The 26,831-nt window shown below is 36.3% G+C and overlaps 3 protein-coding genes across 3 annotated transcripts; all 3 read right to left on the bottom strand.

Annotated features, from left to right (window-relative positions):
- Positions 1-2,676: 2,676 nt before the first annotated feature.
- On the bottom strand, positions 2,677-3,775 carry LOC138906137 (uncharacterized mitochondrial protein AtMg00810-like). The gene is made up of 3 exons (XM_070194660.1): positions 3,611-3,775; positions 3,143-3,317; positions 2,677-3,035 (listed from the first exon to the last, which is right to left on the bottom strand). The coding sequence occupies exons 1-3, from the start codon at positions 3,773-3,775 to the stop codon at positions 2,677-2,679; spliced, it is 699 nt and encodes a 232-aa protein (XP_070050761.1).
- A 457-nt stretch (positions 3,776-4,232) lies between these two features.
- Positions 4,233-6,909, bottom strand: LOC138906138 (uncharacterized). The gene is made up of 5 exons (XM_070194661.1): positions 6,877-6,909; positions 6,137-6,618; positions 5,630-5,828; positions 5,438-5,533; positions 4,233-4,745 (listed from the first exon to the last, which is right to left on the bottom strand). The coding sequence occupies exons 1-5, from the start codon at positions 6,907-6,909 to the stop codon at positions 4,233-4,235; spliced, it is 1,323 nt and encodes a 440-aa protein (XP_070050762.1).
- A 141-nt stretch (positions 6,910-7,050) lies between these two features.
- Positions 7,051-10,223, bottom strand: LOC104085421 (putative zinc finger protein CONSTANS-LIKE 11). Its single transcript, XM_009589439.4, has 3 exons — positions 9,774-10,223; positions 8,605-8,769; positions 7,051-7,671 (listed from the first exon to the last, which is right to left on the bottom strand). The coding sequence occupies exons 1-3, from the start codon at positions 10,143-10,145 to the stop codon at positions 7,489-7,491; spliced, it is 720 nt and encodes a 239-aa protein (XP_009587734.1). The 5' UTR covers positions 10,146-10,223; the 3' UTR covers positions 7,051-7,488.
- Between the last annotated feature and the right edge of the window lie 16,608 nt (positions 10,224-26,831).

The raw sequence follows: 26,831 nt of genomic DNA on the forward strand, positions 1-26,831 counted from the left end.
AAGGATCTAACGTTTTTCTTTTCTGTTTATGCATTTTGCCACATCAAGCAACATCATATTTTACGAGGTTTCTGCATATAATCGCCGTAGTATATATTCATAGTTTCTTGAGTACTTCAGGTTCCTGTCCTTTATTCCCCCCCCCCCCCCCCCCCCCCCCGCGCGCGAAAAAAAGGAGAAAAGAAAAGAATTTGTCTCTTCTCTCTACATTAGGTAATTCCTCGTTTTCCTGCTGTGTAATTCTTTATTAGTAGCTTTGGCTGATTTAGGCAGATAGGATGAAACATTAGGGATAGAGAAGTACACATGTAAATAATGTGGACCTAGAGTATACCTATAATATTTTTTATTAGTAGGTAAGAATTTGCCGTGTTGTGCCATCTCAACGCTTTGGTCCAGTAGTCAGAGCGCAGAACATAATGTGTGTTACGCGTATGTCATGAGTTTTGAACCATGCACAAACAAAAACCTTGTATTTAAGTGGAGAAGAATAGATGGGCGGATCCATTATTGGCCGAGTTTGAAACCGTGTGGTAGCCTAATCTTGGGAATTTCTCGGTTATTAAAATAAACCAACCAAAAATAGAAAAAAGGATGGCTTTGTTGTGAGCCTTTATCAGCTCAGAATTAGACACTCTCTTAGTTTCTCTTAATCTAAGCACTAGATTTTTGCAATTGTTTTGCTAGGTTTGATGTTTGCTCCTCATATACATGCCCTGAGTTTTTGAAATAGATTTTCAGCATAAGATTCACGACTCGTGCACATCACATGGGAAAATAAGTTAGGTTATGATGAAGCTGATTAATTGTCTATAAGCTAAGTTGCTCGGACTCTTCACTTTTAGTGCCACACTCGTGTCAATACGATGTGGGTATGAGATCTGTATCTATGGTCAACTGATTTTACGTACTTTGACAAAAATCATCGGAGAAATTCGGGACAAATATTTTGAAATCAAAACAGAAGTTAGGGTGAAATTGAATAAAATAGAATACCTTGTATATAAAAATTTATATTTCAGTCCTTTTCCTTTCATCTCCTTCTCAGATACTCCTGTTGAGTAATATTTTTTCCTTCTTGGAATACCTTGTAAATTTTTCACACAGTCTCATAATTTAGACATAATATTATAACTTTAGTTTTAGATGTTTGAAGTATTTTTTGCCGAATCCCCCCACTTGTATCCTTACCTCCGAATCTTAAATTTTAGAAGAGGAAATGTTTTAAGGTACAAAAATTCATTGGCATGATGAAGTATGTTGTTTCTGCGTTTCTAACTTTCCAGATCTGCCATAGAGAAAATGGAACTCTACTAATGTGGATGGAAATTTGTTTGAATGTGAAATAGTAGTATTTAATAGAAGTCTCTTTTCATGACCTGAATACTCTAGTACAAGGGAAGCAACCAATTTCCCTTTTGAAATGTTTTCTGTTGTTAAATGCTTTTGTCTGCACAATAAGTTATGGCTAAAATCTTAGTAGTGTCGACAAAACTCCATTTATGATTATATGTTGATATGACTAATAGTGCTAAGCACTAGACTAGGAATAGTAAATAGTTGTTACTCTAGTGGCTAAAATACTTAAAAAGATTTGTCACCTCAACAATTTCTTTTTGAATCTAGTGGTGTCCAACCACTTGTGCTCATCTCGTTTATTCTATCGTATACTTGCTACATTCAATTTATACGTGTATCATAACTTTACTCATCGAGACTTAGGTAGACCGGAACAAAAGTATCAAGTATTTTTTTGTCTTTGTCGGAATTTAAATTTTAAATCATGATTTCACCTCAGCAATTTCTTTTGAAGCTTGAAGGTTGATTTTGTGGCAAATCATATATGTAATGGTTCAATAAAGATCTTGCTTGAACATGCAAGAAATACCAAATATTGCATGTGAATATTTGCGTGGTAGGGGATAATGCATGGGACTATTGAGTTTCACGCATAATTTGTGATCCTTATGGTCGGATTAGACAACACACAAATTATATCTTGGACGGACCCATCAGGAGATAGCCAAATCTAAAAAGAAATTATGTAAATTGAAAGTGTAACTTTTTCTTCACTATCACTGTATTTTAATCTACACTATTAGACAATCTTTTTTCAAGTAAAAATTGACATAATTATAAGGAGTTATTTCTTATGCTTTCAAGTGATCTGATTGTGTTAATATTTTTATGTAAAAGTGTATAGAATTTAAACTCTTTATTGAGCAATCTACGAAGAAGAGAAAATGCACATGCAAGCAATTGGAAGGTTCTAGAAGAACAAGTGAGAGAGAGAGAGAGATCGCTCAAAGTGGAGTCATTTTCATATCTCTACAAATGTACATAATTAAGTCTAAAAGAAAAAGCTAATATCTAAAGCCTATATATACACTGTAATAACCAACTAACCGACTAGAGATAATTAAGTTACAAGTTTCTACTTATACACTTTGACCCCTAAACTAATGTGTTATGCTATGTTGGTTCAATACTCCCCCTCAAGCTGGAGGGGAGAAAAAGATTCTTCACTCCTAGCTTACCAAGTAAATGATCATGCTGAGTTCTGCCCATCCCTTTAGTTAGTATGTCTGCAATCTGCTCGTTAATGTTGACATGCACAGTTTTGATAGTTCCAGCTTTCACCTTTTCTCTGATAAGATGTCTATGTGTTTTATATGCTCATGGAATATAGGATTGGCTGCTATTTGTATTGCTGACTGGCCTCTTAATCTTAAGGCCTAGTTCACAGAATAAGCCTGTCAGCCATACTATCTCTGCTGCTGCTGAAGCCATGGTTCGAAATTCTGCTTTTGCTGAACTTCTTGCAACAGTTTCTTGCTTCTTTGAATTCCAAGAAATCAAGGCATCACCATAGAACACTAGATAGCCTGTAATAGACCTTCTTGTGTGCAAACATGCACCCCAATCTGCATCACAATATGTTAATAATTGTCCATCTCCTGCTACTGGCAACAACAAACCTTGGCCTCGAGCAGTCTTATATATCTCACTACTCTGGTGGCAGCAACTAGATGTGACTGTTTAGGAGCATGCATGAACTGACTAAGTGTTTGTACAACATAAGAGATATCTGGTCGAGTCATTGTCAGGTATAGCAGTTTGCCAACAAGCCTTTGATACACACTTGCATCTTTTAAAACATAATCATTATCAGCAGCACCTGCTACTGCTTTGTCAAATTCCACAGTAGTCAACTTCTGATTAACTTCTAGAGGAGTACTAGCAGGTTTTGATCCTGCTAAACCAAGTTCAGCTGTCAACTCCAAGGCATATTTTCTTTGGCTCATATATCTATATGCCTTTAGAGAATCTTGCAAATTCAATCCCAAGAAAGAATTTCAGCTCTCCTAAGTCTTTCATTTTGAAGAATCTCTATACATCTTCTTTAGTCTGATCAATCAACTGAACATGACTACCAATGACTAATAAGTCATCTACATAGATGAGAACAAACACTTGACTACAGCCTTCCCTTTTAGTGAAAAGAGAATAATTGTGTGAACCCCATTTTATGCAAGGCGTCTTTGAGCTTAAGATTCCATTGTCGGGAGGCTTGCTTGAGTCCATATAAGGACTTGTGAAGTCTGCAAACTGGATACTCCCCCTGCCTTGCAGTGGTACGAGAGAAACCAAGAGGAATGGTCATGTACACTTCCTCTAAGAGATCACCCTGAAGGAAGGCATTATGAACATCCATTTGGTAGATAAGCCAGCCATGATGTGCAGCTAGGGCAATGATGGTCCTGACTATGACCATTTTGCCACAGGTGAGAAAGTATCTGTATAATCCAACCCCTCTTGTTGTGTATACCCCTTAGCCACAAGCTGGGCCTTATATCTTTCAACCTCTCCATTAGTTTTATACTTGATCTTGAACACCCACTTACAACAAATAGGATGCTTCCCAGTAGGTAAAAGAACTATACTCTATGTTTCATTATCTTCCAAGGCTTGAAGCTCTTGTTGTATTGCAGACACCCATTTAGGATCCTTAGATGCTTCTGAGAGGTCTCAATATCTGTTGAGTAAGTTGCAAGGCATTGACTGTAGGCAGCCTTCAATGCTTGATAACTAACAGAGTTAGCAATAGGATAATTGCAAGGCTTACTCTTGCCAGAAGTCTGCCCAACTATATAATTATTCATCCATATAGGAGGCCTAGAAGGCTTAGTGGACTTTCTGATCCCGTCAGCAGTTGTGTCATCATCAACAGATTAAGGAAGAGCATCAGTGAATGGAATTAGCGTAATGTGACTTGCAGGACTACCTTGAAGATCATCAGAAAATAGAATTGGAGTAGTGTGACTTGTAGAACTACCTTGAAGGTCATTAGTGAGTGAAATGTGTGGTTGAGTGAAAGCAACAGAATCATCCAGGTGTTCCAAGTCAGGTGATGAAGTGTCTTGTGAGGTAGTGGAGTGGTGAGGTGGAGGCAAAACAGGGTCATTAGAGTTAGAATCATAGACTGGAGTTATGACAGGAAATTTATGATCCTTCATGGGTTTGTTCATGTGTTGGAGAAAAGGAAACACAGTTTCCTTGAAGATAACATCTCTACTCACAAAAGGGCGGTGGTTATGCAAGTCATAGAGTTTGTAACCCTTTTGCACCAATGTGTAACCCAAAAATACAGCTGGTACTGCTCTAGGTGAGAATTTATGTTGTCTTTTAAGATTTGTAGCATAAGCCAGGCAGCCAAATACCCCGAGATGATCTAGGGTGACATTCTAGTGAAATACCAGCTCAAAAGGTGATTTACCAGACAAAATTGTAGAAGGAACTCTGTTAATCAAATACACAACTGTTAAAATACACTCACCCCAGAATTTTAAGGGCAATCCAGCCTGGAATCTCAAAGCTCGTGCAGTATCCAAAATGTACCTATACCTTCTTTCAACAACTCCATTTTGTTGAGGAGTATATGGACAGGAGATTTGATGCACTATCCCCTCAGAATGCAACAAATCTGTCAACTGCTTGTTAAAAAACTCTCCTCCATTATCTGTTCTTAGTGTTTTAGGAGTAGTGGAGAACTTATTTCTTAGTAGTGAAATAAAGTGTTTCAAAACAACAACTGATTCATCTTATGTGTTTATGAGGCATATCTATGTATACCTACTGAAATCATCAACAAGAGTCAGGAAATATCTCTTACAATCAAAAGTTGGAACCTTAAAGGATCCCCATACATCTGCATGTATAAGGTCACCAAAAATATCATATCTATTGCTGCTAATAGGAAAAGGTAATCTTGTCTGTTTTGCTAAAGTACATACTAGGCAATGTTCATTACAATCAACAAATGTCTTATTGTGAAATGCTGGTAATCTCTTCAAGGCATCTAAAAGAATATGGCCTAATCTTTTATGCCACAAAGAGCCACTTATTCTATTCATTACTAAAGCAGAAGTGATAATACCAACTGCAACTTGCGATTTGACTTGTGCTTGAGGTCCAACACATAGAGTCCTTCCTCCAGCTTACCAATCCCCTTCACCTTCCCATTACAAATATCCTGGAAGACACACCAAGTAGGAAAGAAGGCAATGAAGCATCCAATGGCCCTTGTAAGTTGTGAAACATATAGTAAGTTGTACCTAAACTATGGCACATATAGGACATTTTTAATTGGTAAACCATTCAGAATACTAGAGGATCCTAGGTGCGTAATCCTACTAGTTTCACCAGTTGGCAACTGCACTTTCCTACCTTCTCCTTTAGGAATCTCCATAAAATCAGTGAAAAACTCCAGACTAGACACCATATGGTTAAAGGCACCTGAGTCTGTAATCCATCTATCCTGCTTAACTCTTCTCAAGAGTGACAATGGTATACCTATGACCTTGGCATGAGTTGCTGTTTCAACAGGTGTTGTATTTTGGTTGAGCAGCTGAAGTAGTTGTTTATATTGCTCCTCTGCGAAGAAGTTCCCTGTAGTTGCTACTCAAGGACTTCCTTGGTCTGTTGATCCTTTGGAATAGTTAACCTGTGCATTGTGTGCTGCTGCCATGTTTCTTCCAAAAGATTTCTTCTTTGGCGTGTAGTCATGTGGGTAACCTACCAACTTATAACAAACATCTTTAGTGTTTCCTTTTAATTTGCAATATTCACAGAATACCTGAGCTTTCTGCTTGTAGCCACCAGGAAATCCTTGTCCTGAGTTGTATGCCATAGCTGCAGCTCCCATTTCAAGCCATTAATATTCATTGTCTTTGCTCGTTGACTCTCATCCTGAACTACCACCCCATAGGCCTCATTGATAGTAGGTGTAGGAATCATAAGCATGATTTGACCCTTTGCCTGGGCAAATGACTCGTTCAGTCCACTCAGAAATTGCACCAAACATTGCTGTTGAATGTGCTCCAGAAACACTTTTGATTCTGGACATGGACATAATGGAGTTGGGGCCATAACATCATACTCATCCCACAGATCCTTGAGCTTAGAATAATAAGTGGATATATGTGATAATCCTTGCTTCAAAGCAGCAATTTCCTGAAGTAAATTGTAAATCCGCGATATGTTCCTTTTATCGAATCTCTCCTTCAAATTCCTCCACACATTCTGTGCAGAGGATGCATAAACCACACTGTTATACAACTATTTCGTTAGTGCATTCATAATCCACGACAAAACAAAAGCATTACACCTTTCCCATTAATCATGAAGATCCTTTTTAAAATTCTCCTTGCGACAAGTACCGTCAATGAATCCGATTTTGTTCTTCGTAAAAAGTCCAATTCTCATGGATCGACACCATAAATTGTAATTTTCAGTGCTTAATAGTTTGAATTTAATCAGATGCTCACCTGGCGAATCCGAATGTCGCAAATACAAAGGATAATTGTGACTTAGTACTGTGTCATCACTCGTTGCTTCATCAATCACCATTTTACTCTGAGTTGAAAAACCCTAGCTTTGAAATTGAGGTCGTCAATGAAGAAGAACACTAAATCGGAGAGCAAAAGTGGTCACCGGAGCTTAATCGGAAAGCTCTGATACCATATTGAGCAATCTATGAAGAAGAAAAAATGCACATGCAAGCAATTGGAAGGTTCTAGAAGAACAAGTGAGAGAGAGAGAGAGAGAGATCGAGCTCAAACTGGAGTCATTTTCATATCTCTGCAAAAGTACAGGATTAAGTCCAAAAGAAGAAACTAATATCTAAAGCCTATATATACACCGTAATAACCAACTATCCGACTAGAGATAATTAAGTTATAAGTTTTCACTTTTACACTTTGACCCCTAAACTAACGTGTTATGCTATGTTGGTTCAATATCTAAACGAAACGTTGTGAACATAAGCTTCAAATTGTTATTAATCATTGTGCAATTAATTGGACTTGATCCTTAATGGAATCGTCGAACATACATTATTAAAACTAGAAGGCAACAAGTACCATACAATAAAGGAGTTGCCAAACGTTGAACTTGAGGAACTCCTTTTGTTTCCTTAATTTCAGTTGATTAGGGAAAAATATTTGCTAAAAAGGCATCGAGAAAGCTAATCCAGTCCGCATCATCCTCGTCTTCTTCTACTTCTGCCTGATTAAATTCATTCTGAAATGTCTTCTCAATTATTTCGTCATTTCTTACAAACCTTCCTCTAATGCGAGGTCTACTATCTGCCAAAGTCTTCCTACACTCATACTGATATTTGACAACAAGAAATTCGATATTAGACTTAATTAGAGGTGAATTTGGAATTTAAACAATATGGATTCAATTTTTAATGACTTTAGCATTGAAAACTTATATTTTTAAAATTATGGATTTGAATTTAAATTTTTACACATAAATTATAGTATACCATTTCGAAAGTATTGAATTTAGGTGATACTCATATTATAAGGCAGCATTCACCTTTGGACTAAACTAGGAAAGCACCCTGTGGACCCTAAAACGCATTAACAGGTGATCTTAAAATAATACTAACAACAGTCTTGCAATTCACATGGTACGTGTTTTGCATGTCTTTAATTTACTATCTCAATTCCATTCTGAATCGACAGTATTAATTCATGCGGGTCTTATTACTCACCCCTGTCCCGAATATTAATCGCCTCGATTAAATTTCTTTTAAAATATTTGATGTATTAGAAAAATAAGAAGTTGTTTATTACTTTTTTTTTTATCCAGATCCACTCTTAAAGCAAAGGAATTAAAGCGTTTGGACATAAGAATTGTAAAATTTTTAAAAAGTGAATTTTTTTTTAAAGTGAAAATGGTATTTGAAAATTAAAGTTGTGTTTGGATATGAATATAATTTTGGGTTGTTTTTGAATTTTTGTGAGTGATCTGAGTGAAAATTTTGAAAAACAGCTATTTGGAGATTTTCAAATTTTCGAAAAATTTCAAAATTTATTTTCAAGTGCAAATCAAAAATTTTATAGCCGTTTGATTTCGAAAAAAAGTGAAATTTTTTCGAAAAAAAATTAAAAAAATTCTTATATCCAAACGGGCTAAGAAGAAGAAAAAGAAATTTTGACAAATAGTCTTATAATTAAAATTATATATTAAATATCTTTTCTTAAAGACAAGTTTTCTCTAAGGTTTTTGAATCCCTACAAGAAAACATATTACCGTAATCTTCTTGTTAAAATTTCGTTGATTTCTCTTGTTCCTGTATCTCTCAATCCTCTCCTTCTTCTCTTCGGGACTGTACTTGCAACCTTTGGTCATTCCTTCGATTATGCTGTTACTCTCATTTGATAGGCAACTTTTTGACCGGTGATTTTGTTGCATTTCCTATTACACATGCATTTGAAGGTGGGCGCATTAGTTGAATAAACAAAGAATCAAAGTACTATCCACACATATTCTGGGAAGTTTAATTTGAGACCTAAAGTCCAGTGATCCTAAATAACAACCACTTTCTCATGAATTTATCTTGAATCAAAATCTTTTGGCTTAACTTTATCCCAGTTTGTCGAGGGAACAACCCTATTTTTCACCTTGAATTGGTCATAATACGAGAAATTTCTTACTTTCTTTTCGACTTTATTTATGCTATTAGGTCATGACTAGTGTAGAAGCATTGCGGGCCATGACAAGCGAGTTTTTTCCTCGACTTTATTTATGCTATTAGGTCATGACTAGAATATAATACTCTCTTTATTTCAGTTTATGTGAACCTTTTCATTTTTGGAAAGTTAATTTGCCTGATTTTTTAATCTAAGTTGAATTAGATTAACTTAATATTTAAAGTTAAAATTTAAATATCCAAAAATTACACGAAAAGTAATGTAAGTTGTAATTCTTCTCATGTCAATATGATAAAAAATATATAATTCAAAGTATTGGTCAAACATTATATAATTTGAATTTTGAAAAGCGAAAAGATCCACACGGAGGAAGTATAAGTATTTGCTCATAAAAGATGCATTAATAACCTAGAAAATAATAAAGGCTGTCTTCTACAACGAGTTGAAATATGATGATAGTATAATTTTTTTTTATAATTATCAATGTACATATATAATTAAAAGAAATTATTTAATTTGCTTATGTTCTGTGAATTGTCCGAAGAATTTTTATATTATATGATTACTTTGATCTCTAACAATTGATAACTCCTATGTAACAAGCCTGATATGATAAGGAACCTGAAAAATTAAATAATAATATGCGATAGCCAGTTAAATTACATTGATTGTGTAAATCTTCTAAAAACAACACAGCTTGATGTCACGCTTCATGATATTGGTGTATATGATTTTGTTACCTATGTTAAAGGATGTAATTATTATTACCTGCAAATCACCTGTGCTAAAAACCTTTCTGATGGAACTACCTTCCGTGTCAAGAAAATTGGGTGGGGAAGAGACTAGTGGGCAAAATCCCTCCATGTTCTTTACAAGTGAGTGACTGCTTATGTTTCTTGGAATCATGTGGTCATTCACTCCATTACTTGTGACTAAACTAGAAGAACCATAGCTACTGCATCTACTACTAGCATTATAATTATTAGAGGCGGATTCATGATTTTGAATCTGATTATAACCGATATCCGATGAAAGAATGATCAAAGGGGTTGGGGAAGAGAATGATGAAAAATGACTTATGTACTCACTAGAATCATACACATGAGAAGTGTTTTCATTGGTATTATATCCGTACATCATGAAGATGTTTTTTAAAAGTGTTTTTGAAAGTGAATGAAAAGAAATTTAAAGAAGAGGAAAAGTGGATGAATGAATGGAGAGCTCAGTTGAGTTAGATTATATGAGAGCCACTTGGCTTGTGGCTCCTTCTTAAAGGAGACAGACGTGCTGGAGTATGACGTGGAAGCAGACGTCATTTTTCTGACAATCGTTGACTTATTTTTAGCTACCTCACAAAAGGAAAAAAAAGAAGAAAGAAAGAAAGAAGAAACAAACCTTCGAATATACGTCATTATAAGTCACAATGTCCAAACCTTCAACTTTTCAACTTTCGCCAAAAATCCTCAAACCAATCTACGGACCTCCAAATCAATATTAGAATATACGCCTAAGTCCAAAATCACCATACGAAACTTTTGGAAACATCAAAACTCCAATCCGAGGTCAAATACACAAAAGTCAAATTGAGTCAACTCTTCCAACTTAAAGCTTCAAATATGAGAATCATACTTCCAAATCAATTCTGAATCACCCAGAAACTAAAACCGACGATACACACACGTCATAATACGTCATACGACTCCTGCCCTCGAACTATCGAACATAATACAAATGCTCAAAACAATCGGTTGGGTCGTTACATCCCTCTCCCCATTTAAACATATGTCACCCTCAAACATGCCCAGTGGCGCTACAAGGCCATCAAATCACTGTTTAAACTCATCATGCATATACTCATGGGCGATCCCACGTCACCCCAATCCATATAAGTCCGTCATCATAACATAACTAAAGATTCTTCCTTTACCGTTAGTCCATAAACCTTAGAACCTAATTCTAACATCTGAAATCCATTACAAGACCCGATTCTCACATCTATACGTTGTATAAGTCAGAACAAGCTTGTATCAAAGCCATAATCATAACCCAAGATGTAATCACATGATATACCATATAACTCAGATACTCATAGCAATAACTTCTGACCACAATAACTGCTCAATAACAAATCTAGTACCGATAACACACCTCATATCAAATAAAAACCTCGTTCTAACTCTTCGTACACTGCCAATGATGACAGAAATATGCAAAGACTCATAATTACCTATCAGATCAATAATTTGTGGAGCTCTCTCGCCCAAAAAATTCCATAGCCCAAATCCTAAGCTGACTGGTGACATCATCACACCTCCAAACATACCTTCATCAAATCCGATAGTACCCATTTCAGGTCCAACAATCTCATATCACCAGTACAAGCTGCTCCACCACTCGAATGCAATCCGTACCAAACAAGTAACAACTCTAATGTACCCAAAAAATGGAAAGAGAATCAAATGAGAGAACCATTCTGCAAGCTCAACAGGTACCACCACAAGCGAAATGTTATAAACCCATCACAAAAAGGAGAACCAGAACACACGAAATCAATACAAAGGATCATATCCCAACATCACTCTATTGTAGTGTGTGACCCAATCTAAACAATGGTCCACATGAAATATCTCGAGCCATAATGCTTAAATTAATAACTATACACGAATCAACGACAAGCACATGAAGTGCATGGCCATCACTATGGAGAAATGAATAGCACAATATACCACAATCCAGAAAGACCATAACCAAGGTACAATCAACCATTCAACACCCCAAGAATCATCTCGCTCAAATTTCGTCGCAAGACCTAAACAGAAACGCATCATGTGTGAAAATACCTGACATATCACAACCCATCGTAGCATAGAAGAGTAACATATAGAACACATCAGAACACGAACAAGCTCAACTCTTACCGAATGGCGTATCCCTCAAAAGGGCGGTGGTTGAACAAGTCATAAAGTTTGTAACCCTTTTGCACCAATGAGTAACCCAAAAATACAGCTAGTACTGCTCTAGGTGAGAATTTGTGTTGTCTTTTAAGATTTGTAGCATAAGCCAGGCAGCCAAATACCCTGAGATGATCTAGGGTGACATTCTAGTGAAATACCAGCTCAAAAGGTGATTTACCAGACAAAATTCTAGAAGGAACTCTATTAATCAGATACACAACTGTTAAAACACACTCACCCCAGAATTTTAAGGGCAATCCAGTCTGAAATCTCAAAGCTTGTGCAATATCCAAAATGTACCTATGCCTTATTTCAATAACTCCATTTTGTTGAAGAGTATATGGACAAGAGATTTGATGCACTATCTCCTCAGAATGCAACAAATCTGTCAACTACTTGTTAAAAAACTCTCCTCCATTATTTGTTCTTAGTGTTTTAGGAGTAGTAGAGAACTTATTTCTTAGTCGTGAGATAAAATGTTTCGAAACAACAATTGATTCATCTTTTATGTTCATGAGGCATATCCATGCATACCTACTGAAATCATCAACAAGAGTCAAGAAATATCTCTTACCATCAAAAGTTTGAACCTTAAAAGATCCCCATACATCTGCATGCATAAGGTCACCAAAAATATCACATCTATTGCTTCTAATAGGAAAAGGTAATCTTGTCTGTTTTGCTAAAGGACATACTAGGCAATGTTCATTACAATCAACAAATGTCTTATTGTGAAATGTTGGTAATCTCTTCAAGGCATCTAAAGGAATATGGCCTAATCTTTTATGCCACAAAGAGCTACTTATTCTATTCATTACTAAAGCAGAAGTGATAATACCAACTGGCAACTTGAGATTTGACTTGTGCTTGAGGTCCAACACATAGAGTCCTTCCTCCAACTTACCAATACCCTTCACCTTCCCATTGCAAATGTCCTGGAAGACACACCAAGCAGGAAAGAAGGCAATGAAGCATCCAATGGCCCTTGTTAGTTGTGAAACAGATAGTAAGTTGTACCTAAACTGTGGCACATATAGGACATTTTTAATTGGTAAACCATTCAGAATACTAGAGGATCCTAGGTGCGTAATCCTACTAGTTTCACCAGTTGTCAATTGCACTTTCCTACCTTCTCCTTTAGGAATCTCCATAAAATCAGTGAAAATATACAGACTAGACACCATATGGTTAGTGGCACCTGAGTCTATAATCCACCTATCCTGCTTAACTCTGCTCAAGAGTGACAATGGTATACATGTGACCTTGGCATCAGCTGCTGTTTTAACAGGTGTTGTGTTCTGGTTGAGCAGTTGAAGCAATTGTTATATTGCTCCTCTATGAAGAACTTCCCTGTAGTTGCTACTCCAGGACTTCCTTGGTTTGTTGGTCCTTTGGAATAGTCAACTTGTGCATTGTCTGTTGCTGCCATGTTTCTTCCAAAAGATTTCTTCTTTGGCATGTAGTCAGGTTGGTAACCTGCCAACTTGTAACAAACATCTTTAGTGCGTCCTTTTAATTTGCAATATTCATAGAATACTTGAGCTTTCTACTTGTAGCCACCAGGAAATCCTTGTCTCGAGTTGTATCACATAGCTGCAGCTCCCATCTCCAAACCATTAATATTCATTGTCTTTGCATGTTAACTCTCCTCCTGAACTACCATCCCATAGACCTCACTGATAGTAGGTATAGGAATCATAAGCATGATCTGACCCTTTGCCTAGGCAAATGACTCGTTCAGTCCACTCAGAAATTGCACCAAATGTTGCTGTTGAATGTGCTCCAGAAACATCCTTTGATTCTGGACATGGACATGATGGAGTTGGGGCCATAACATCGTACTCATCCCACAGATCCTTGAGGTTAGAATAATAAATGGATACATGTGATAATCCTTGCTTCAAAGCAGCAATTTCTTGAAGTAAATTGTAAATCCGCGATATGTTCCTTTTATCAAATCTCTCCTTCAAATCCCTCTACAAATTCTGTACAGATGATGCATAAACCAAATTGCTATACAACTCTTTCGTTACTGCATTCATAATACACGACAAAACAATGGCATTGCTCCTTTCCCATTGATCATGAAGATCTTTCTTAAAATTCTCCTTGCGACATGTACCGCCAATGATTCCGATTTTGTTCTTCAAAAAAAGTCTAATTCTCATGGATCGACACCACAAATTGTAATTTTCAGTGCTTAATAGTTTGAATTTGATCAGATGCTCACCTGGCGAATCTTAAGGTCGTAAATACAGAGGATGATTGTGACTTAGTACTGTGTCATTACTCGTTGCTTCATCAATCGCCATTTTACTCTGAGTTGAAAAACCCTAGCTATGAAATTGAGGTCGTCAATGAAGAAGAGCACTGAATCGGAGAGCAAAAATGGTCACCGGAGCTTAATCGGAAGGCTCTGATAGCATATTGAGCAATCTACGAAGAAGAAAAAATGCACATGCAAGCAATTGGAAGGGTCTAGAAGAACAAGTGAGAGAGAGAGATCGAGATCAAAATGGAGTCATTTTCATATCTCTACAAAAGTACAGGATTAAGTATACAGAAGAAGCTAACATCTAAAGCCTAAATATACACCGTAATAACCAACTAACCGACTTGAGATAATTACGTTACAAGTTTCCACTTATATACTTTGACCCCTAAACTAACGTGTTATGCTATGTTGGTTCAATATCTAAACGAAACGTTATGAACATAAGCTTCAAATTGTTATTAATCATTGTGCACTTAATTGGACTTGATCCTTAATGGAATCGTCGAACATACATTATTAAAACTAGAAGGCAACAAGTACCATACAATAAAGGAGTTGCCAAATATTAAACTTGAGGAACTCCTTTTGTTTCCTTAATTTCAGTTGATTAGGGAACAATGTTTGCTGAAAAGACATCGAGAATGCTAATCCATTCCTCATCATCCTCGTCTTCTTCTACTTCTGCCTAATTAAATTCATTCTAAAATGTCTTCTCAATTATTTCGTCATTTCTTGAAAACTTTCCTCTAATGCAAGGTCTACTATATGCCAAAGTCTTCCTGGACTCATACTGATATTTGACAACAAGAAATTCGATATTAGACTTAATCAGAGGTGAATTTGGAATTTAAACAATATGGATTCAATTTTTAAGGAATTTAGCATTCAAAACTTATATTTTTAAAATTATGGATTTGGATTTAAATTTTTGCACAAAAAAGGGTGGTGATTGTGTAAGTCATAGAGTTTGTAACCCTTTTGCACCAATGAGTAACCCAAAAATACAACTGGTACTGCTCTAGGTGAGAATTTGTGTTGTCTTTTAAGATTTGTAGCATAAGCCAGGCAGGCAAATACTCTGAGATGATCTAGGGTAACATTTTAATGAAATACCAACTCAAAAAGTGATTTACCAGACAAAATTCTAGAAGGAACTCTGTTAATCAAATACACAACTATTAAAACATACTCACCCCAGAATTTTTAGGGCAATCCAGCCTAGAATCTCAAAGCTCGTGTTGTATCCAATATGTACCTATGCCTTCTTTCAACAACTCTATTTTGTTGAGGAGTATATGGACAAGAGCTTTGATGCACTATCCCCTCAGAATGTAACAAATTTGTCAACTGCTTGTTAAAAAACTCTCCTCCATTATCTGTTCTTAGTGTTTTAGGAGTAGTGGAGAACTTATTTCTTAGTAGTGAGATAAAGTGTTTCAAAACAACAACTGATTCATCTTTTGTGTTCATGAGGCATATCCATGTATACCTACTGAAATCATCAACAAGAGTCAGGAAATATCTCGTACCATCAAAAGTTGGAATCTTAAAGGATCCCCATACATCTACATGTATAAGGTCACCAAAAACATCACATCTATTGCTGCTAATAGGAAAAGGTAATCTTGTTTGTTTTGTGAGTAGAGATGTTATCCATACTGTCTAGAACTCATAATCTTCTATTTGAAACTGAAGCGCAAACTTGAACATGCAAATCTCAATTCCACACGATGCACCGCCTCTAACATACCATCATATGAAAGCACAAGAATTTCATTAACAACTCTGAAGCACCAACAGGATACATACTCCATCAGTTGTTCATATCCGATTCGATGGCATCTTTCCGCTTTCCACCCTTTGTAAGCGTGCTACTGACTCGATGGACAAACTTAAGGAACTGTTTTGCAAAGAATTGGATTCTATCTCCTCTTTTTGTTTCTCCTCTCTTTCAACGGAATTTTAATATGTAATACATATTCAAAAGATTAAATTGGTTAATTCTTGATGTAGATGCTACATAGTTGGTTCTCATCCTTTAGAGACTACGAGTGTCATAAGAGTATCCGTCAACAAAACTAACTCACTCTAAGGAAAAAAGAGCTTTGTGAAAGTTTAAAGAGGAATTGAAACATATCACTACAACTCATCCGCGAGAAAATCAGAACACGCAACATACCCCACATACATGTAGAAAGCATCTGCCCCAAGCAGTGGTCGTAATCATCGAGAACTCTTCGAAACCCATTAGCACAACACCAAGCCATCAGAAATGAATCCCTCAAACTCAACAAGTCACACAGATTGCCAAACCCAAGAGTATTACCACAAAATACCAATAAAGCCTCACTACATCATAAGAATCAAAAGGACTGTTCATTTCCATCATCATACTAATCCAATCTACCACCAAGCTGCCTTATTTCTTCGAGTCCCTCTCAACTTGCCTTTAAGTTAACACTTCTCCTTACCAGTACACTACGATCCTTAACCTAAAGCTCACTACAAGAGATCTTAGCATGAAATCACGTCGTCTCAAGATCCATAAGCACCATATTCCCTCTTAGACACCCAAGAATACCACAACCGAGATACCTACTATAAAGATACTCAAAAAATGGGGACTTACTGTAAATGATACTTGTGTGCTATGTCAATCCGGTTTGGAGACAAGAAACCACTTATTTGTTGAATGTGGCTATGCTAAAAGTCTATGGAGTAGACTGATTCAATGGGCACAACTACAGAATAATATAAGCTCTACATAGGATGAGCATCTATAGTTCATCTGTCATCATGCCAAAGGGAAGACAACATCAACAAAACTCCTCAAGATGATATATGTTGAATATACACATGCCTGTGGAAGAAAGGAATCATCGAATATTTCAAGAGGCATCCAGAGATTACACTAGCTTAGCAAGGGAGATAGCCTGCATGTGCAACTTTAGAGCAACTAGCACTGTAAAAAAAATTGTACAACAATTGTGTTTCGAGACCTAGTCTACTGATAGAAATATGGCTTAGTGATTTGTGATAGTATAGTCTTTCCCTGTAATTTCTATGAGAATTAGCTAGCTGGGAGTATCTAAGCTATGCTTTGTAATATTTTCGGTTGGTGATTAATGATAAGTTTAATTACCCAAAAAAAAGACCTTTCGCAATTTTAAAGTTATTGCTTTAGCCTTTCTGATACTGAAATATATAATCCAAAGTAATACAGAAATATCGCGTGTAACGAAACCATCCAATGCAAATCTCAGATCTTAGCCTTTACAAATCCAGAATTTCCTCAAATGCCACATAAGAAATCTTGAACCCATTAGAACCTTCACAAAAGTCATCCACTCTGCTCTAATCCCAATTGCACCGCTCAAACGAGCCAAACAACCAGTGCTTCTTTAGCATACCAATATCCAAAGAAGTAACCCACATCTCTAAGCAACCGAGCGAGTCCCTTTTATTCCTTAGCACATTACATCCACCAAAATTAGTAACCCAAATCATTCCAAGATTTGCAATATGTCCAAAACGTATAATAGATCATGCATCCAGAAATTTTTTCCTTGCTCAAGTCATCCTCAAAACCAACCTATCTAAATTACAATTGATCCACAAGTATACCTCAGGCCAAAACTAATACAACATATAACCATACAATCAATTTGTCGATAGCAGACTTCCCCACTTGGCTCGAAGCTATAGAACAAAACATCTGATAACCCACAATACCCTTACCCCATTACTGCCATAATCCCGCACTGTAATTCAACTAAATCCTTCATAAGCTCATGTAGCACGAATCATAAAATGCCTCAACTCATCTACCAAGCTCACATTCATCCTCGTGACAATCAAGTCAACTTCATCAAGCGATCCAAACGAAAATTACAACACATATAACCCACTGTTAGACAATAACTCTCCACACAAATATCATAAGGATCACATATCTGTAAACCACCATGCAAGAGATAACCCACCTACTTAGCCTCAAACTGGCATTTCACTACGCCTTACCATGGTCACAACCACTATGAAATCGCTGAATCTTCCCGAGTATAAACTCGCCAACAAGACATAAGAATCTACTTTATTCCTCAAATGAACAACATGAAAAATCCCTCAAAAAACTTAAACCTCCAGACTGTACAACACATCAAAACAAAAATCAAGCACCTAGTAGTACTTTGCACATCCCGAGCAAACTCTTATGGTCACATCCAAGCCATCTGAATACATCTCGCGGTCACATCATACTCATCATTTAGCCATCTAACTACTCACCGAGCCATAAATCTCACTCCTAGGGACACTACCAGACATATAAGTCCAAAAGCATATACTCACACAACTGAAACCACCGAACCCAAGCTGCGGTCAAAATTCGACCTCAATTCCTCCAGACTGGCCCATAACCACAATACCGAGAACACATTTCACACCGCATCCATGGAATCACAAGTCGTTGATACACATCTAATATTGAGCGCTCAATATAACACACGAGTGAGTGGAAAGAATTCAAAGAGATACGCTTCAAGCTGAATCAATGTCGTATAATAAGGAAAGAAAGATGTGAAGTTTACGCTAGATGTCCTATACCTCCCGAAGATATGTATGGACTTCATCGTACCAATCCGCAAGACTCTACTAGATACTTGCTCATGACTCGTAGAACCTATGAGCCTAGAGCTCTGCTACCAACTTGTCACTACCCAAAATCTATTTAGTTGTGATGCCACCTAACACAACCCTCTAGGTAAGCCAAATAATAACAACATAATTAAAATGAGAATAACAATAACATAATGATGATAGTAAAGATAAATAACTCAAGAGATATATGCTCGGCTCGTTCACGGTTATGCGAAAGTAGACATGCTTTTTAAGTGTGACAATTAAAGTCTAAATCTTACCACTGAAATCAACTAAACACGAGTTTATCAAAGAATTGTATTTGCCAATTCACAACATCAGATAAAAATTTTCATTTACCAATTAGCATGAGGAAAGTACATCTCTATGCCTACATGTCAAGTCATCAATTATCATATACCGCCTGGCATGAGGAATATACATCTCTATGCCTATATGTCAAATATACATATCAAGTCATCATTTATCATATTCCGTCTAGCATGGGGAATATAGATCTCTACGCCTACATGCCAAATAAACATGTCAACTCAATATCACCACAGTAAAACCATCAAGAATAATCACACTTAGCACGCTCAATGTGCCTGGCCCAAGACCCATACCAACACACATAACAACACTTAGCATTGTACGGGTACCTTACATAAATTTCCATCACTAAAGCGCGTATATAAAATAATGTGCATGTGCCCACTGCTGGCATGTCGGACTCCGGAGGGGCGGATCCTGCCCAAGCGCTAATCATAATCACTTAGTCCAAATAGTGGGGCCTTGTGCAGCGTAGTCTCAAAATCAGTAATACTTACCGCAATATGACTTTGGCATACACGTCACCTCAAAATATAACCATTGTGGCGTGCAACCCAATCCAACATAACTGACAAAGTGGCTCTATGGACCAAACTCAGTCATTAATAATTCTAGTCTCAAATAAACACATCTCATAATACTCATTTCAACAGTGATACACATAGGAGACATCAACAACATACGAGGAATCAGATAAGAAAGTACTGAGACAGGGATATCATACACGAATATAGCTTCATGATTGAGAGTATGTGTATAATTAAGGCAATTAACTCAGAAATGACAAGAATAGCCCTACCAAGTCTCAAACAGGTAGCACATAGCCTAAACATGATTTCTAACATGAATCAGAGCTCAAATGATCATACCGGTATAGAAAATACGGATATAACAAGACATGATAGCAAAACAATCTCATCACAGCCTAAAAGCCACCTCTTATCATGAACACTCCGGCGCAGGCACACACGTCTGTCACCTAGCGCGTATGTCACCTCAATACCTCTCATATAATATAGCACCCATGGTTAAATACCCTCAAATCCAAGTTTAGATATGTTATTTACCTCAAAACGCGTAAATAAATACTTGAAAAGCCCTTGCTTTACGAATCAGCCTCCGAACGACTCGAATCTTGTCACAAAACTTAATACTATCAATAATAGTCATAAGAAACAATCTCAAATGATAAAGCTAAAGTCCTTAATCAAAATCAAAAAGTCAACCCAAAAAGTCAATCTTGGGCCCGCACCTCGGAACCCGACAAAATTCATAAATTCTGAACACCCATTTACTTACGAGTCCAACCATATTAATTTTATCCAATTTCATCCACAAATCGACCTTCAAATCCTCAAATCTCACTCTCCAATAACATAGTCTAAAATCCCCCAAATTTCACTTCAAATACATATTAACTAGGTGTAATAATCAATGGATAATCAATATTTATCAAAAAAAGTGATTAAACTTCACTTACCTCCTCAATTATGGATAAAATCACTCCAAAAATCGTCTTTAGCCGAGTTCCAAAACTCCCAAAATGAGAAAAACATTGAAACCCTCGATTATAAAATCTGCCCAGTGCTCCCGTACCTGCGACCCCTAAATCCGCACATGCGATACCGTTTTGCGGTCCAATCCATGCTTATGCGAACCCAACTTAAATTTTGACCTACCGCTTTTGCGGTCAGGCACTCGCATCTGCGCATCCGCTCCTACGGAAAATCTTCCACACCTGCGGTCCCTCCGTTTCTGCGGTTCCTTCCTCGCAAAAGCGACTCCGTTTCTGCGGAAACATGCACTCATATGCGATCTCCTTGTTTCTAACCTTCCTCTGCTTTTGCATTTATGCTACCGCTTCTGCGGCCTCACACCTGCGGCAAAACTATCGCAGGTGCGATTGCATCATGTACCGGAAATTAAAGCCATCTCTTTAAGTGCAAACATGTTCAGCCAACCATCTGTATTACACCTGAAGCTCCCGTGACCCCATCCAAACATACCAACAGGCCCTAAAACGCAATACGAACTTACTCGAAGCCTCAAATCACATCAAACAACATCAAAACCATGAATCACACATCAATTCAAGCCTAATGAACTAATGGACCTCCAACTTCTAAAACTAATGCCGAACAATATCAAATCAACTACGAAGGACCTCAAATTTTGCACATTAGTCCCAAATGACACAACATACCTATTCTAATTCTTGGGACCAAAATTCGACCCTGGTATCAATAAAGTCTACTCTCGGTCAAATTTCTCAACCTTCTAAACCTTCAACTTTCCAACTTTCGCCAAAAAGGCTCAAACCAACCTACAGACCTCCAAATCAATATCCGGATATACGCCTAAGTTCAAAATTACCATACGAAGCTATTGGAATCATCAAAACTAAGATACGAGGTCAAATATATAAAAATCAAACTTGGTCAACTCTTCCAATTTAAAGCTTCTAAAATGAGAATCGCACTTCCAAATCAATTCTGAAATCACCCGAAAAGTAAAACCTACGATACACATAAGTCATAATATACCATACGAAACTACTCATGCTCTCGAACTATTGAACGGAATGCAAATGCTCAAAACGATTGGTCGGATCGTTACAAATATGAAGAATAGACTTGCAATATTACTAAAAAAATATAGGATACAAAATAGAAAGATTTTATAAAAAAAAGTAGAATAAAATATAAAATATAGTTATTTAATAATAAGGAACGGAAAGATGAGAGAAAAAACCAAGGAAACAACGCCACCACACCAAATCTATCGTTACATAAAGTGATACTTTTTGTCTTTACATAACAACAAATTTAACGAAACGATACAATAAAATTTAAGTAACAATCAAAACAAATATTATATTTAAAGTAACAATACGATACTGATGTCACATCAGGTAATAATCCTCCAAAAAAAAACTTTTAATGGGGTTGTCATTCTTGATTTGAACCGAGGTTATCATATACTTCATGTTTTGTAGGCTAGTGATATGTAGAACTATGTCAATGAGACTGGCGGAGCAAGTGGCAGCTATAGTGAAAATTTTATGTACACAAGTCTTGGGATTCGTTTCATATCAAGAAAAAGTCCCTTCAAGTAATCTTTTTTTAATTTTTTAAATTTTTAACAAGAGCATTGTGGTCGATAACAAAGACAGTTCTTATAGTGCCTAATAGATATTCTAGTGGTGTTGAATTGAAAGGCGAAAACTCAACACTCAGTGTCCATATTTCTCTTTTTTTTTATTGGTGAAAGTATATTGATCAGTAATACATGACATGCATCTTTTCCATACACTTCTATCATTAACCATTGCTAATTAAGTTTTTCTTCTTCATGCAGGATTGTTTAGGGATATATTTGCAACTTAGATAAGTAAATTTCTTTACAAAATTTGATGCATTTCTGATTAATTGAAATCAAGGGATTCTCAATTTAACTTATCATTTAATTATAGACAGGGGAATATTCAAAAATTCGAGAGAATAGATACACTATTATAAAAAGGTGGATTCAAAAATTATATTTTATAGGTTCAATCTTTAAGTTTTTTCTATGAACTTAATACACTTTTAAAATTATAGGTTCAAATTCTTTTTGGCTGCAAATTTAGTGAATTTTCACTTATGTATCGATAATCCAATATCTTCTCAGTTGAACCCATTGATAGTATGTTATATCCTCAACTGTTACTAAATTTAATATAGACATACGATTTAAAAAATACAAATTTTAATGATGATAACAGAAAGAGAATAAGAATTTCAATTGTCAGATTTGGAGATTCTGAAAGAATAAACTAAAAAATAAAAAGAAAAAAAAAGTACTTAATTAAAACGCAAGAGGGGACATAAGACATGCACATCCCCATAAGTGGTAGAAAAAGAAAAAGAAAAATAACAAAACAAACATAAAATTTAAACCATTGGGCCAATTCTAGAAAAAGAAGAAAACAACAAGAAGATAGACATGGTCTACAACGATGAGCATGGGTTCACGTGCACTCATTCCCAATACGTCCCTAATTATAGATAGTCAATATTATTTGATCTAAAATAGCTATGGATAATTTTTTCCTAAGAGAGAACTTGCTAATGTTTGAACTAGAACTACTTTTGGAGAATATAGGTACATTTAGTGGCGGAGCCACATAGCTCCAAAGGGTGTCAAATTGATACCCTTTGATCTTTGCCGTAAAATTATACTGATTAAAAAAGTAAAAATTATTTATATATATATATATATATATATATATATATTGAATTCTCTTAATTTTTTCGTATATTTACTTTTTAAGATTTTGACCCTTTTAGTGAAAATTTTGCCTCCACTGTCGGATACATTTGACCTTTCATTGTTTTTGCACAATCTTTGGGATATCTAAAGGCACTTAAAGTAATATTCTTGATTCATTTGCGCTAGTTGTATTGTTGCACTTCTATAAATATTTTGTTGTATGCGTTGCAGTTCACAGTTAACAAAATATTTGTTATGAAATAAAAGCAATTTAGTAAAACATGAACAAGAAATGGAGATAGAGAGAAGGAAGGAATTTTATTTCTTCTTCAATTGTGTGTTCTTTTCATCTATTACAATGCCTTTATAAGGCATGAAAAATGAAGAAATATGTCATTAAGCATTTGAGAGCAAGATCATGGAGGAAGATAGATATCTACCATAATTTCTTATAACACTCCCCCTTGGATGTCCATAGATAATGTGCCTCGTTAAAACCTTATCAGAAAAAATAAAATCCTAGTGAAGGAAAAAGAGTACACATATTTAGAAATATGCTTTTTGATTGCCTCATTAAAAATCTTGCAAGGAAAACCCATTGGAATAAAATCTTGTAAGGAAAAAAGAGTACACTGTGTATTAACTTCCCCTGATGAGAGCATCAATTCACATCCTTGAGTCTTCGCATCCCAATCTTGTATACTAGTTTCTTGAAGGTTGTCGTCAGTAGAGATTTGATAAACAAATCAGCCATATTATCACTTGAACGGATCTGTTGCACATTGGTATCACCATTCTTTTGAAGATCATGTGTAAAAAATAACTTTGGTGAAATGTGCTTTGTCCTATCTCCTTTTATGAATCCTCTCTTCAATTGGGCTATGTATGCTGCATTGGCTTCATACAAAATTGTAGGTAGTTTGTCACACTTCAAACCACATTTGTCTCGAATAAGGTGTATTATAGACATCAACCATACACATTCTCGACTTGCTTCATGAATAGCAATTATCTCAGCATGATTAGATGAAGTAGCCGTGATTGATTGCTTGGTAGATTGCCAAGATATTACAGTGCCTCCACATGTAAACACATAGCAAATTTGAGATCTAGCCTTGTGTGGATCAGATAAATACCCAGTATCGGTATAACCAACAAGATCAGGACTGCAATCATTGCCATAAAATAAGCCCATATCGATAGTCCCTTTTAGATACCGTAATATGTGTTTAATTCTATTCCAATATCTCCTTGTAGGAGCAAAGCTATATCTTGCTAAGACATTAACTGAAAAAAGTTATGTCAGGGCTTGTAGTGTTAGCAAGATACATTAGTGCATCAATTGCACTAAGATATGGTACTTCAGGACCAAGAAGTTCTTCATTCTTTTCTTGAGGTCGGAATGGGTCATTATTCACATCAAGTGATCGGACATTCATTGGAGTACTTAATGGATATGCTCCATCCATGTAAAACCGTTTCAATACCTTTTCTATGTAGGCAGATTGATGAACAAAAGTCTCGTTTGCCAAATGTTCAATTTTCAAACCAAGACATAACTTTGTCTTTCCGAGATCTTTCATCTCGAATTCCTTCTTTAAATAATCAATTGCCTTTTAGAGTTCTGTAAGAGTTCCAAGAAGGTTTATGTCATCAACATATACAACAAGTACAACAATCTCCGATGTTGTTTTCTTTATAAAAACACATGGACAAATGACATCATTTATATAACATTCCTTTAATAAATACTCATGATACTAACTTGTCACGATCCAAAATCTCGCATGTCGTGATGGACCCTATCTCAATACTAGGCAAGCCAAAAATCTCAATAAAATACCATATCTTTTAAATTTGAAAATAAAATAATTAAATTCAGCGGAAGAAATCTCACAATTTCAGATATAACACTCCCAAAATCTGGTGTCACTGAGTACATGAGCATCTAAATGAATACAAAGTATGACTGATAAGCATCACTGTCTGAAGTATAGAACAGTACAATAACTAAACAGGAAGGGAATCAAGTATGCGGTCGTCAAGCAGCTACCTTGATACTCTCCATCACAAATAACTCTGAATTCAAGCAGTCGTCGTATCCGGGAGCACCTGGATCTGCACACGAGGTACAGAGTGTAGTATGAGTACAACTAACTCAATAAGTAACAAGACTAACCTCTCGGCTGAAAGAAATGATGAGCTCCGCAGATACAGTCCAGTAAAAATAATGGTACAGAAATGTAGGCATGCTTTCGAGTTCAACAGTTAAACTCAGTACAAGTGAAATAGATCAATACTCCATGATATGAGGCATATGACATCTCAGTAGAAAGACCTCATGTAAATACTGGTCACAAATTATCCGGTCACTTGGTACTGTTTATGGCCAATCCAGCCCAGGGGTGTTCCAACCTGTATATATATATATATATATATATATATATATATATATATATATATATATATATGCACATCGACTGATAGTCAGTCACTTAGTACCGTATAAGACCAATCCAGCCCTGAGATAATTTATCCCTAAATATAAATAATACGGACAAGATCTATATCGAGATAACTCATTACAATACAAATAAGTAAGACAAGTCCATGCCCTGGGAAAATCCATCCCAAATATCTATATAAGCAGTAAGTAAGGCAAGTCCATGCCCTGGGAAGTCCATCTCGAATATCGATGATCATCTACGCTCACTGGGGGTGTGTACAGACTCCGGAGGGGTTCCTTCAACCCAAGCGTATACAAAGCCAATATGGCCTACTGCAAGCGGACAATCCCGATCCGTATAATAACAAAGCCTATAAGGCCTGCTGCAGGCGAGCAGCCCCGATCCATAATAGTAAAGCCAATAAGGCCTGGTGCAGGCGGGCGGCCCCGATCCATATAATAGTAAAGCCAATAAGGCCTGCTGCAGACGGGTAGCCCCGATCCAGAAAATAGTAAAGCCAATAAGACCTGCTGCAGGCGGGCAACCCCGAGCCATATAACAATGATGTATAAAGCCATTATGGCCTGCTGCGTTGCGCAGCTCAATCCCATAAATATCCTCACAATGGACAATAATTACTGAGTGTGAAATGTACATTTTTGAACAATTAATTCAACAACAACACGACTCAATGGGTCCCAAAATATTGGCATGTAGCCTAAACATGATCTTTAATAGGAGCCTCAGCTCAATTTCTCTAACACATGGAGAATGTTCAGATAATAACATGATTCATTAATTCACAACTGCACATGATTTATTCAAGACACAATTTCTGTGGTGCACGTCTACATGCTCGTCACCTATCGTGTGTCACCTTTAACAATTCATATCATACTAAATTCGGGGATTCATACCCTCAGAACCA

Source organism: Nicotiana tomentosiformis, chromosome 2, assembly GCF_000390325.3.
Source record: "Nicotiana tomentosiformis chromosome 2, ASM39032v3, whole genome shotgun sequence".
NCBI classification, from domain to species: Eukaryota; Viridiplantae; Streptophyta; class Magnoliopsida; order Solanales; family Solanaceae; genus Nicotiana; species Nicotiana tomentosiformis.

Bases quoted from the DNA above. Each gene is read 5' to 3' on its own strand.
- LOC138906137 (XM_070194660.1), bottom strand. From the start codon at position 3,775: ATGGTCATAGTCAGGACCATCATTGCCCTAGCTGCACATCATGGCTGG. The intron at 3,318-3,610 runs GTTTGCAGACTT...GATTCTCTAAAG, and splicing joins CAAGGCAGGGGGAGTATCCA to GCATATAGATATATGAGCCA. The intron at 3,036-3,142 runs GTGTGTATCAAA...GCTCCTAAACAG, and splicing joins TTATGTTTTAAAAGATGCAA to TCACATCTAGTTGCTGCCAC.
- LOC138906138 (XM_070194661.1), bottom strand. From the start codon at position 6,909: ATGGTGATTGATGAAGCAACGAGTGATGACACA. The intron at 6,619-6,876 runs GTACTAAGTCAC...CTAACGAAATAG, and splicing joins AAGCAACGAGTGATGACACA to TTGTATAACAGTGTGGTTTA. The intron at 4,746-5,437 runs GTATTATCACTT...GTATTTCACTAG, and splicing joins CAAATCGCAAGTTGCAGTTG to AATGTCACCCTAGATCATCT.
- LOC104085421 (XM_009589439.4), bottom strand. From the start codon at position 10,145: ATGATGTACGGATATAATACCAATGAAAACACTTCTCATGTGTATGAT. The intron at 8,770-9,773 runs GTAATAATAATT...CATGTGTAATAG, and splicing joins TTAGCACAGGTGATTTGCAG to GAAATGCAACAAAATCACCG. The intron at 7,672-8,604 runs GTAATATGTTTT...GTCAAATATCAG, and splicing joins ATTTTAACAAGAAGATTACG to TATGAGTGTAGGAAGACTTT.